This window comes from Myotis daubentonii, chromosome 14, assembly GCF_963259705.1.
Source record: "Myotis daubentonii chromosome 14, mMyoDau2.1, whole genome shotgun sequence".
Classification (NCBI taxonomy): domain Eukaryota; kingdom Metazoa; phylum Chordata; class Mammalia; order Chiroptera; family Vespertilionidae; genus Myotis; species Myotis daubentonii.
The window spans coordinates 26142347-26156123 of NC_081853.1; the positions used below are offsets into that span (position 1 = coordinate 26142347).

The following is a 13777-nucleotide window of genomic DNA, read 5'->3' on the forward strand; positions in this document are numbered from 1 at the left end:
AATCAGTTTTTTTAAGTCAATGTTAGATATTGCATAGTTCGAACCTTTCATTTTGAAACTGGAGAAGCTGAGAGAAAGAAAACTGACTTATTTGAGGTTGAATAGAAAGTTATTCCCCGATTTGGTATCGGAACTCAGCTCTCCTGATTTATGTTCTGCTGTAACTTTGTTGTCTGTGATTGAGTTTGATCCTATTTAAAAATATTTTTCCTTGTGGGGGAGAAGACGACTACATAGAAAACGAAACATTTCAGGAAGAGGGTGCTCTAAAGCGAATCTGGACGTTCTCCCACCCCCAACCCCGTCTCAAAGCACCGACAGCCCAGGACTACAAGTTCCAGGCTGCCCTGCGGCACCCGCGTTGGCTGCCGGGAGGAATCTCCTGTGAGTCTGCGCGGGAAGTGGAAACTGCGCGGAGGAGCTGCTGTGGAAGGTCCGCCGGCGGCGGCGTCTGCTGCTCTGGTCACTCCTCGCCGCTCGCTTCGCGGCTCGACCAGCGCAGCCATGCCCATGAAAGGCCGCTTCCCGATTCGCCGCACCCTGCAGTACCTGGGCCAGGGGGACGTGGTGTTCAAGGACACGGTGAAGGTCATGACGGTGAATTACAACACGCACGGGAAGCTGGGCGAAGGCGCCAGGTCAGTCCGCGCCCGTGAGGGCGTCCCCCGTGGTTAGAACAACGTGCTGGTAACGGGGAGACCCGGGACAGCGCTGAATTCTGGGTCTGGCCCCCGAGGTTGGTCCATGTGACAGAATTGGAGGCTGGAGCAGCTTGGCCACGCCGTGCCCGCTGAGGTCGGGAGCGGAGGACCAGCCTCCCTCCCACCTTCCTCCCGGGGGGAGGACAAGGCTAAACCGGGGGGCCACGGCCTCCATAACCGCCTGGGACCCCCAGGCCGGCGGTGGGGAGGGGGCGGGGGCAGCCGTCTGAGTGGAGCCCAGCCCAGGGGCGGCGGACCAGTTCCGGTCCTTTTCCCACCGGCTGCTGGCTTTGGGCGCGTTGCTGTCAGTGTCCCAAAGGGGCTGGTGCTGATGCTCCAGGGCCGCTGCGGGGATGCAGTGAGAGCGGTAACAGCTGCTGGTTGTATGTCTTGCATGCGCCGCAGGCTCTGAAAGCTGCGTGTGTCTTCTCTTCGTTGGTCTGTACAGAAACCCCGTTGTGCCCAGGAAATGCACGGAGAGGCTAGGCAACCTGCCACCTCTGCTCCGGGGAGAATTTCAGATTTGTCAATAAGCCAGAAGTTCAGATTCATATGTAAACCTCTGGTGTTTTAAAAGGCCAACCACTCAAAATAAGTGTGCAAGTCCTATTCTCACCTGCTCAAGTATTTTAATGTCCTCTAGGTCAGTGGTTCTCAACCTTGGCTGCACAATAGAATCACCTGGGAATCTTTTCAAAATCCTGATTCCTCCGGAATGAGGCCCAGAAATCAGGATTTTAAAAAGATTCCCAGGTGATTCTAATGTGCAGCCAAGGTTGAGAACCACTGCTCTAGGTAAATAGGATACAGCCAGCCATGTGTGTGTCTTGCTCCGAGTGGTAAGGCTTGCCTTTCCCACCTGTGCCCTTTTTGTAATTTCGTGCCCTTGGGTTTGAACCTGCCTGACCTGCACTTTCTAGCCCCACTTGCACTTTCTTTGCTTGTTCGTGTGACTTCAGCATTTCAGCTGTCCCTTCATTTCAAGTGCTAGCGGCCAGCACTACAGCCCCGGGGTAGCCATAGTCTTGGGCTGTCTGCTGGGTGTGTGGGGAACTGGTTTGTTCACTGAGGGCTAAGTCCCTACTCACCTGTGCCAGGTGTTCTTGCCTTTAAGATGCAGAAAGAGAAGTAACAACCGTTAGTATTTATTGAGTTCTGCATTTGCCCTGAGCCTCAGGATTTAGGCTAATTTGATAGTGACAGGACAGTGTAAAGAAGTCCAGATGCTAATCACAGCCCTGGTGCTTTCACTTACTAGTTGTTGACTGAGGGCAGTTTACTTAATTTTTCTGACCGCCTTAGTTGTAAAACCCTGCCTGTGGGGATTTGAGAATAAAGTGCGGTGCTCAACTAGAAGTTGCCTACCGTTCTTAAGTCTCTGCCCATGCTGCAGCAAGAACCATTTAACGATCCTGTTGAATCTTTGTCCTCGTAGTTTAGGGTGTGAAAAATTCCACACCGGTATATGTCTTGGTTTATTTGCGATGTTGGGATTCTCTGCTGCAGGGCCGGAATTGAGGTCAAGCCTAGGAAGGTAAATTCAGTCTTTGAGCTTCTAGTCCTGTGTGCTCTCCTGGTCTTCAAGGCTTATAAGTAGCACCCTATTTCCCCTTCCTCCCCTAGAAGCGGCAGCTTTCAACTTGAACCATTAGAGTTTTACCTCCATATAGTTAAGTAACTTCGAGAGCTCCTTCTCACTTTCTTAGCTTTAGACATGATCATACCTTGTCACGATGGAAGATGTGGGTTTAGCTCTTTCACTACCATTGCCACTGCCCAACCTCAACACATGTATAATGCTCGGCCCTCCCACTCCCCAGTCTTCCCAACATAGTCATTTCAGAATTTGGATAGAATATTCAACGTTTAAATTAATATGATTTTGAAAACACTACATACAATTGAGCCAAATAGAGTACTATGATTATTTTTCCTTTTTGTTTTTGTAAAGATTTTTGTTTTCCCTGGAATTAATAATTGTCATTGTTTTTCTTTCGTTTCAACTCAGATTTTGCCCCAAGTATGGAAGTCTCCCCAAATAAATGGTCACATAGTCAGGCTTTCTGTTGATTCTGTCAAATTTATCTTCTTGAAAATAGACTTCAGGCTGCAGTCTGGACCGCTTGTCTTACATTGTCATCTCTCTGGCATCAACATTGAAGCTCAGAGCACTAACTTGCCCTGGTCATACAGCTAGAAAATAGTAGTTGGGTGATTGTCCTTCTGTCCTATGTACCACTCACATCTTTCTGTCCTCTGGTGTATGGGGCAGGTTGCGAAGGGTGCATTTAAATTCAGATCATTTGGTCCCTGGCTGGTTTGGTTCAGTTGGTTGCACCAGAAGGTCATGGGTTTGATTCTCTGTCAGGGCATATACCTAGGTCGTGGGTTCGATCTCCAGTCGATGAGGTAACTGATCGATGAATCTCTCTCACATCTATCCCTCTGTACCTCCCCCTCCCTCCCTCCCCCACTTCCACCCTCTCTAAAGTCAATAAAAAATAAATAAATTCAGTTATTTGGGGAGCCTTTAATTAAGGGACTACTGACAAAGGTGTGGGGAGGATTGGCTAAAAGAAACCACAGGGAACAGTGCAAGACTCCAGGTCTAGGCTAGCGGAAGTGAGGGGAAGTCAGAGAGGGCTGCTTTGCCTGGGACTCAGCCAGGGGACATGCTGGTGAAATAAACACCGTGACTTTATTCCCTCCCAGTTTTGCCGGTGCTCCCTGTTGGCCGAATGCAACAGAATCCAGAGGGCAAGGAATCCTGTTTCCATAGCCCATGTAGGTTAACCATTCAATGCGGAGAGTAGGTGGAGAGAGATCCACACACACAGTTGTATTGTAATGATTCAGTCAGACCTCTGTTGAGGGGCATTTAAGTTTTTTCTGTTCCTCTGCTGTAACTAATAATGCTATAGTAAACCCCACCCATATCTTTACATTCAAATGTGAAAATATCTAGAAGCAGTAGAAGAATTGAGTCAAGATCTATGCTTTTAAAATTTTGCTGGTTCCAAACTGACCTCTAAAGAGGTTAAACCAATTTATACTCTTCAGTAAATGTTTCCTCACTTCTGTAACTTTTTTTTATTGATTTAGAGTAAGAGGAAGGGAGAGAGAGAAACATTGATGTGAGAGAGACACATCGATTGGCTACCCCAGTATGTGCCCCAACTGGGGATTGAACCCGCAACCTAAGTATGTGCCCAGTGGGAATCCAACCTGCAACCATTTGGCATATGGGATGATGCTTTAACTAACTGAGCTACCCAGCCAAGGAACTTCTATAACTTTCAAAAAAATCTTTAGCAATCTAAGGGGTGAATGCAATTATTTATATATATATATATATATATATATATCCTATATAATAAAAGGGTAATAAGCAAATTGACCCTAACAGCAGAACGACTGGGAATGACTGGTCACTATGACACACACTGACCACCGGTGGGCAGACGCTCAATGCAGGAGCTGCCCCCTGGTGGTCAGTGTGCTCCCACAGGGGGAGCTCTGCTTAGCCACAAGTCAGGCTGACGGCTGCCAGTATAGCGGTGGTGGTGGGAGTCTCTCCCGCCTTTAGCAGTGCTAAGGATGTCCAACTGCAGCTAGGCCTGCTCCCCGCTGGCAAGTGGACATCCCCTGAGGGTTCCTGGGCTGCCAGAGGGATGTCTGACTGCCAGCTTAGTCCCAATCCCCCGGGAAGTGGTCCTAAGCCAGCAGGTGGTCATTCCCCAAGGGGTCCCAGACTGTGAAAGGGCACAGGCCAGGTGGAGGGACCCTCCCGAGTGCACACATTTTGTGCACCGGGCCTCTAGTATGTGTGTGTGTGTGTGTGTGTGTGTGTATATATATATATATATATATATATATATATATATATATATATATATATATATATATATATATATATATTAAATATGGAACGCTTCACGAACTTGTCATCCTTGCGCAGGGGCCATGCTAATCTTCCCTGTATCATTCCAATTTTAGTATATGTGCTGCCGAAGCGAGCACGGATACAATTATATTTTAATCTGCATGACTATTGGAAAGATATTGAGAATCCCTTCATATGATCATAGGTTTTTTGGCTGTCTGCCTACTTGTGGCTTTTGCCCTATGTTCTTGTTGAACTGTAAATCTTAACTAATGATGGGTAAAACTCTATGACAAGGAAATTCGATTTTTTTAGAGACAGACTGGCAGGGGGAGAGAGGGAGTGAGAGAGGAAGAGAGATTGAGATTTGTTGTTCCATTTGTTTATTCATTTGTTGATTCTTATATGTGCCCTGACCGAGGATCAACCTGCAACCTTGGTGTATCCGGATGATGCTCTAACCAACAGAGCTACCTGGCCAGGACCGCAAAAGTTTTTTTTTTTTTTTTTTTAAATATATTCTATTGACTTTTCACAGAGATGAAGGGAGAGAGAGAGAGAGTCAGAAACATCGATGAGAGAGAAACATCGATCAGCTGCCTCCTGCACATCTCCCACTGGGGATGCGCCCACAACCCAGGTACATGCCCTTGACCGGAATCGAACCTGGGACCCCTCAGTCCGCAGGCCGACGCTCTATCCACTGAGCCAAACCGGCTTCGGCATCATAAGTTTTAATGTAGTTACACTTATATTTTAAATCTTCTAAGCTGAAAGGTTTTTCCACTTCTAGATAATAAAAATATTCTATTATTTTTATTGTATATTTTTAAATTTTTGTACAATCTACATGAAGTATATATATTCAATGAATTCTACATATGAATACACCTGTGTAACCATCATTTAAATAAAGATCAAAGATATTCATAGTTCCATTTTTACATTTATACTTCTGCTTTGGTGAGTTTTAGGTTAGTGTGCAGTGTGAGGTAGGGATATAGATTTCTTTTCCCTCAGATGGCAAACCAGGAGTCTGAATACCCACACTCAGAGAACACACTAACATTCCTGAAAGCTGCTGCTTTTCTCAGCCTTTTTTGGGAGGCAGAGTCCTCTGAGAATCTGATGAAAGTTCCAGACCTTTTCCCTTGAAAAATGAATACATAGGTATGCAAAATTTTAGGTTAAAAACTCTTGTTTCATGGGCTTAATTTTTCCTCCTTTGCAGGAAATTTGTGTTTTTCAACATACCTCAAATCCAATACAAAAACCCTTGGGTGCAGATCATGATGTTTAAGAACATGACACCATCACCCTTCCTTCGATTCTATTTAGGTGAGTAAGGGGGCCTCTGCTGGGCTCCAGGACTGTTTCCTCCCATCCGTCCTTCCTTTCATAGCAGTCAGGTGACCTGAGGTACAAGCTCTTGTGAACTAACATTGTCCTGTCACCTTGGCTTCAATGGCCATTGAGATCTGGATGCCTCTTCCCTCTCCTTTGCCAGACTTGTTTCCTGTTGCCTTCATATGCCTCACACCACACAGACTAATTTTTCAAAATTCCCTTGCCACACCTTTGTTTATACCTTTGCTCATGCCAGCCCTCTGATGAAATCCCCTTTCTACTTTCTTTGCTTATTTAATTAAAAAAATAATCCTTTAAGACTCATCTTGGGCACCACCTCTCCCAGGAAACCTTCCCTCTCCTGTCTCCCAAAGCCCCTCTTAGGCTGGCCACATTCTCTTGAAAAGTATGTCTGTGTGTGTCCACCTGGGACCAAGTGAACTTTATTCAGTTAAATATGGCTTAGTACCCACAAGTCAGAAGACCAGAGATTTTGGTCCAGCTCTCAGTCATTCTGACCCTGAGCAAGAAACATTCCCATTGCTTTATTTCTTAAGTAAAGGCATACATCGACCTTACATGGTTAAGAGAATCAAATGAAGTCTAGAATGGGAAATGCTTTGGGGAACAAAATAATGTTCTTCCCATTTTATTTCTGGCCCCAAATGGCCAGATTATTTAGCAAATATGCTAGGTACCCAGGTACTGTTTTAGGTACTTGGGTGTCAGGGAGCCATACAAAGATCTCTGCCCTTGTAGAAATAATACTCTAGCAGGAGAGAGAACAAGAAACTTAACAAGATAGTATGCTAGAAGGTAAGTGTGATGAAAAAACAATAGAGCAAGCTAAGTAGGTGAAGAGAGTAGGGGTAGTATGACAATTTTGTGTATATATTGTGTTTGCATTGAAAAAAATTTATTGAGGTATAATTTACTCATAATAAATGCACAGGTTTAATGTGTATAGATTGATGAGTTCCTACAGTTGTGTTTTATGTCACCACTTTCCCAATGAAGATGAAAAATACTTTTATTGATTACAAAAATATATATGTACTTGTTATCAACTGAGGATATTTTTTAGAGTGGAATGGAGGGGGAGAGACAGAGAGCAACATTGATGTGAGAGAGACACATCGATTCGTTGCCTCCTGGACATTCCAGGACTGGCTCATGGGATCGAGCCTGCAACTGAGGTACATGCCCTTGACCAGAATCCAACCCACGACCCTTCAGTCCGTGGGCCGAGGCTCTAAACACTGAGCAAACCAGCCAGTGCTTTAAATATATTTTTATTGATTTCAGAGAGGAAGGGAGAGGGGGGGGAGAGAGAGAAAAACATCATTGATCAGCTGCCTCCTGTACACCCCCTACTGGGGACCGAACCCAAAACCCGGGCATGTGCTCTAACTGGAAATTGAACTGGGACCTCCTGGTTCATAGGTCGATGCTCAACCATTGAGCCACACCGGCTGGGCTATTTTTATTGATTTTAAATTTTTTACTTTTATTTTGAGAGAGACAGAGAGAAAAACATCGATTGGTTGCTTCTTGCATGCGCCCCTACCAGAGGTTGAACTAGCAACCTAGGTATGTGCCCTGACCAGGAATCGAACCTACACCTTCTGGTATACAGGATGATGCTCCATCCAACTGAACCACTCTGGCCAGAGCTGAAGAACATTTCCATTACTCTAGAAAGTTCTCTAGTGCTACTTTCAAGTTAATTCCCCATTCCACCAGAAGCAACCACTGTTATGATTTCTTTCACCATAGTTTATTGTTGTTTGTTTCAGAATTTCATATAAATAGAATCTCACAGTATGTACTTTGTGCCTGGCTTTTACTCATGTTTTTGTGACTTATCCATGTTATGTGTATCAGTAGTTAATTCATTTTTATTGCTAAGTAGTATTCCATTATAAGAATATACCACAGTTTATTTATCCATTCACCTGTTGATGAACACATGCGTTTTTATTAACTACCAAGACAGAAATATGAGATTTATTAGAGATAAAAGAGGGGTGGGTAGGGAAAATCTTCATATGGCAAAGCAGGTCTGACATCTCGAAAAGGAAAGGGAAAAGGAAGGCGGTCTGGACAGGAGGCACCTAAGATGGTGGTGTAGCTCTTAGGAGGTTTGGGCCGGCCCCAGGGGACGTCGTAGCTCCACTCGGAGCAGAGATGGCTAGATCCTAGACCTCGGCCAAGGAGAGCCTGTGCGTGGCTCTTTTGGGTTCCAGAAACAGCAGCTGGGCTCTCAGCTGGCTGCTCCTTGCAGGAGGGCTTCCTCAAAGGAAGCTTTGAGTGGCGCGCCTCCCTGGCTGTGAAGGGTTGTTCCAGGTTTTGGCTACTAAGATAAGGTGCTTGTAGTATCTTCTCACACAAGTTGTCTCTGTGGACCCAGGCGCTCAGCTCTTCAGATCCTCTGCCTCATGCTGAAGAGATGTGTCATGTTCTTAGAAACTGCCTAATAGGTTTCCAAAATGATTGAGCCATCTCACCTCCAGGCAGTAGTTTGATCACATGGACCTTAAAATCAGAGAACCTCTCTGGCTGTAATCAGAGGTCCATGTGACTATGAAGAATGGCCAGATATAAAACACTGCTGGCTTTGAAGATTGAGGAAGGGGCCATAACCAAAGAATGTGGTTGTGATCCCACTCATATGTAATGTTAGAACAGGCAAGTCCATAGAGACAAGACAGTGGTGTTTGCTAGGGGATGGGATTGGGGTGGTGTGGGGTATAGGACATGACTGCTTAATTGGCAAGAGAGCTTCTGTTTGGGGTGATGAGAAAGTTCTGGAACTAGATAATGGTGATAGTTTTACATTTTGAATGTACCAAAACCCACCAAACTATACACTTTAAAATGGTTAAGATGGTGATTTTTATGTCATGTAATTTACCATATACAAAAGAATTTTGGCCATTCCTGTGGGTTTTAATTGAAATTTTAATTTGCATTTTCTCATAACTTTTTGTTATTAGCTATTCAAATATCTGTTTTGTAAAGGGTATAATTGTGTCTTTTGTCCGTTAAAAATTTTCTGAACTCTCATCCTCTTTCACTGACCTATGTCTGTCCTTACACTAGTGCAGTCCTAATATCGCACACCTTGGTTTTTGTAGTCTTATAAGTGTTCAGATCAGGTAGCGTAAGTCCAACTTTGTGCTTTTGCTCCCCACTCCCTTTGGCTAGTCTGGGTTCTTTGCATTTACATGTAAACTTTAAAATTGGGCAAGTTTCTGGAAAAAAGCTTGTTGGGATTTTGATTGGAATTACATTATAGATCATTTTGAGGCGTATGGATATTTTAACAATATTGAATTGAGTATGTTTTGTGACTATTGTAAATGGTATTTTTAAATACCATATTTCGTTTCAGTTTTTTGGTTAGTATAGTTGATTTTTCAATATGTAACAGACTGTATACAGTCATTTGTGATAACTCACTACATTCGGACCAGTGCAGTATAGTTGATTTTTGTTGTTGTTAATCCTTACCCGGGGATATTTTTCCATTGACTTTTAGAGAGAGTGGAAGGGAGGGGGAGATAGAAACATTGATTGGTTGCCTCCCACACGCATCCTGACTAGGGCTCAGAATCGAGCCTGCAACGGCGTATATGCACTTGACCAGAATTGAACCTGGGACCCTTCAATCCGTGGGCTGCCAAACCGGCTAGGGCTAATTGATTTTTGTATATGGAATGTGTCTTGCAACCTTGCTTATAAACACATTATAGTTTATTTTCTAAATTCCTTAGAATTTTCTACATATACAATCTTGTCATCTGCAAATGCAGTTTTATTTCTTCCTTATCAATCTTTTTTCTTTTTTTGTCTTAATTCATTGGCTCAATTGGCTGTAATGTTTTGCATTTTTACCAGTAATGTAAGAAAGGTTCCATTACTCTGCACCCTTACTAGTATTTAGTATTGCCCACTTAAAAATTTTTTAGCCACTCTTAATAGCTCATTGTTATGACTAATGACTAATTTTGGTTAAATGTTTATTCACATATTTTGTCCATTTTTTAGTTGGATTGTCTTGAGTTTTGAGTTCTTTATATAGTTGACATACAAGTCTTATCAGATATATGCATTCTGTACATTATCTCCCAGTCTATTGCTTATGGTGCCTTTTGAAGAACAAAATTTTTGGATTTTAAATTCAGTGTATTAGGTTTTTTTCCATAATCATGTTGTTGTTTTTTAAATATATTTTATTGATTTTTTACAGAGAGGAAGGGAAAGGGATAGAGAGCTAGAAACATCGATGAGAGAGAAACATGGATCAGCTGCCTCCTGCACACCCCCTACTGGGGATGTGCCTGCAACCAAGGTATATGCCCTTGACCAGAATCGAACCTGGGACCCTTCAGTCCGCAGGCCGACACTCTATCCACTGAGCCAAATGGGTAAGGGCTATAATCATGTTTTTGATGGCATATTTTTGCCTAGGTTCTAAAGATTTTCAAGAAGTTGTAGGTCCCTGGTCCATTTTGAGTATTTTGTTTCTTTTTTTAATGTTGGGAGTAAAAGTCTACATTCACTTATTTGCATGTGGCTATCCAATTGTCCCAGCACCATTTGTTTAAAGGACGATTTTTCCTCACTGGATTGTTTTGGCATCTTTGCTGAAAATCAATTAACCATAAATATAAAGGTTTATTTCTGGACTCAATTCTGTTCTATCACTCTGTAGTCTGTTTTTGACTTGATTACTGTAGCTTATAGTAAATTTGAAATTGGAAAATGAATGTCCTTCCTCCATTTTCTTTTCAAAATTGTTTTGCATGAATTTTAGGCTAAATTTATCAGTTTCTACACAAACATCTGCTGGGATTTTGATAGGGATTGCATTGAATCTACAGACCAGTTTGGGGAGGATGGCCATGTTAATGACATTGAATCTTTCTATCCATGAACATGGAATTTTTCTATTAAAGTAGTATGCTTTTGTACATACCTAAAATTTATATCTGCTCATGTACAAAGAAATATCGGAAAATAAGTGGTAGTATATAATGGGTTATGTAAACAAATATATTTATTGTTAAAATATTCCTCAGCAAACAGCAAATCACCGTTTGAGGCTGCGGAACGCTCTTCTGAGTTCTCAGCCACACCCCCTTTGCTTTCTGTTTTCAGATACTGGTGAGCAGGTTCTCGTGGATGTAGAGACCAAGAGCAATAAAGAGATCATGGAGCACATCAAAAAAATCCTGGGGAAGAATGAGTGAGTTGCTGGGGTTGACCTGGAGGGGAGCAGAGGTCTTAGCCCAGAGATTTTGAGAGAGGAAAGGGACAGGTTCTCTGACTGTGAGCCAGACACTCACCAGAGTGTGGGCTGGAGAGTCCATTCCATCTGACTTGGCTGCTCACCAGATGTGTAACAGTAAGTCATCCATCCCTCCTGGTCAGTGGGAAGCTGAGATGCAGCTAAAATACTTGCACTGTGTGGCCAGAAACATACCCGTTTGGAGATGGTAGGTGACCAACCCTGGGGCCTGCTGTGACACATCCCTTTTCTCTCCATGGAGGAAAGAAGGGAAGGGAAGGGAAGGAAGTGGAATATCTTTGAGAAGGCACCTGGAGGCATTTCCAGGCCCCTTTATTCTGATGGTCTCATTTGTCAGAAATGGAGCTGCCCCTCAGCTGTCTGAGGGCTGACTATTCCTGTGCTGGCCTGGCGCGAGTGTGCTTTCCAAGTGCCTCCTGCCCTGGGCCTGACACTGCTCACATACTGAAGGCCTTCCCTGTGGAGGGCAGGGGTAGGTTTGAGGAGTGAGAAGCGTGTTAGGAGACACAGGAGATCCACGTCTCCCCGGCTGAGGATGGCGCCCACTCCGAGAAGTTCTGTGCTTCGCAGAGGCTCAGAGCACTGTTGCCAACACCTTGTTGCTGTCTGTGCTCTTTGGCAGGGAAACCCTCAAGCAAGAAGAGCAGGAGAAAAAGCAGCTTTCTCATCCAGCCCACTTTGGACCTCGAAAGTATTGCCTGCGGGAGTGCATCTGTGAGGTGGAAGGGCAGGTGCCCTGCCCGGCCCTGGTGCCCTTACCCAAGGAGATGACAGGGAAGTACAAAGCAACTCTGAAAGCCAGTGCCCAGGACTAAGGCCCCAGGCCTGTGGGCGAGGGTTACCTTGGCCACAGGGAGATCCTGGTTCTGTCCCCAGAGACTCTGCCAATAAAATGCTCCTTAATTCCAGCAGCATGGTGTGTATCCAGTCTGCGAGGCACAGGAGGAAGGCCTGCATGGGAACAGGACTTTGGGATCAGGAAGGTGTAGGGCCACAGCCTGTTGACATCTTGGTCTTGTGGCTTTTTCCTTGTCTCCACTGATTTCGACTCCTCTTCCAGATCCTACTCTGAAAATTCAGTTGAGTCTGGTTGGAGCTAGTTGTGGCTGGCAGTGTGGATGTTCCCTCCATTCAGGCTCTCTGGGCATCTTTCAGAAATCCCGGGGCAAACCTTTGTGTAGTGCTCACTTTTAAATTAAAGCCAGCTGACCTTTTCCTCCTGAGGGACCTGGCTGTGGAAGCTGCCTGTTCACCTTCTTGCTTGTTCAGTTTTTTCTTTTTAATATATTTTTTTATTATTTTTTTTACAGAGAGGAAGGGAGGGATAGAGAGTTAGAAACATCGATGAGAGAGAAACGATCAGCTGCCTCCTGCACACCCCCTACTGGGGATGTGCCCGCAACCGAGGTACATGCCCTTGACCAGAATCGAACCTGGGACCCTTCAGTCCGCAGGCCGACGCTCTATCCACTGAGCCAAACAGATTAGGGCACTTGTTCAGTTCTTGAGTTAAAGTTTGGAAGTGGGTGTGAGGTGTTACTTAGTAGTTCTGCCTAGTCCTTTCCTCCTTAGGACATGGATATTGCTGCTACTTGAGTTTTGCTGGTTTTAGCGCTTAGGCGACACCAAAGCCCTCTAGGGTCAGTTTAAGAATAGGTTTACTTAATCAAAAGTAAAGGACCAGCTGGAAACAAACCTGTGGAAACACAGACCAGGAGACTTTGACCAATGGATGCAAGCAAGAAGGTGGGCTTATGGGGGGATGAGGACACATTTGTAATACCTTAACCAATAAAGAAATTAAAGATTATAAAAAAAAAAAAGGTGGGCTTACAAGAGCAGGTTTAAGGTCTGAGTTCCTCTCTGATGGGAGCTTTGGTCAAGGCATAACACTTGCTGTAAAATGGGAATAAGGGCATTACTCCATGAGGTAAGTTAGTTATGGGAAATGAATGTCAAACTAAAATGTGTGTTTTGTTGTTAATCCTCACCCAAAGATATTTTTCCCCCCATTGATTTTTAGAGAGTGGGGGGGGGGGGGGGGAGAGAGAAACATCGATGTGAGAGAGAGACATTGATTGGTTGCCTCCCACATGTTCCCCAACTGGCCGGGTATCCAGCCTGCAACGCAGGTCATGCCCTTGACCAGAATCAAACCCGGGACCTTTTAGCACACAGCTGTTACTCTTTCCACTGAGCCAAACTGGAAAGGGTAGAATGTGTTTTATTTGAATGTTGGGAGATTATCCCATTAAATTGAGAAACCTGGCTCTTTTTACATTTGATGCTCAGGTTATGGTTTCCTGTGGTTTTGCACCAGACCTGTGTTCAGGGTGATAGCCTTGGAGGGATTAAGAAGGGGAGGTCTGTTTGGGTCTAATGTGTAACTGGCAGGTTTACTTCAATTTTGTTTAATTGAAATTCAAAATCTTGGTGCCCTCTCCCCATCACCATTTTGAAGGGTGGCTAGAAAAATTTATCCTCCATTCTAATCCCTAGTTTCAATTCCTGCAGTGTTTCTAACAGTTCCAC

General features: G+C 44.3%; 1 protein-coding gene and 1 non-coding gene across 2 annotated transcripts; one reads left to right on the top strand and one right to left on the bottom strand.

The window, feature by feature from the left end:
• Nucleotides 1-366: 366 nt before the first annotated feature.
• Nucleotides 367-12149, top strand: MRPS25 (mitochondrial ribosomal protein S25). Its single transcript, XM_059663705.1, has 4 exons — nucleotides 367-638; nucleotides 5816-5922; nucleotides 11095-11182; nucleotides 11868-12149. The coding sequence occupies exons 1-4, from the start codon at nucleotides 505-507 to the stop codon at nucleotides 12058-12060; spliced, it is 522 nt and encodes a 173-aa protein (XP_059519688.1). The 5' UTR covers nucleotides 367-504; the 3' UTR covers nucleotides 12061-12149.
• On the bottom strand, nucleotides 4619-4721 carry LOC132215979 (U6 spliceosomal RNA). Its single transcript, XR_009448668.1, has one exon. It is a non-coding gene; the product is annotated as a U6 spliceosomal RNA (small nuclear RNA).
• Nucleotides 12150-13777: the final 1628 nt, after the last annotated feature.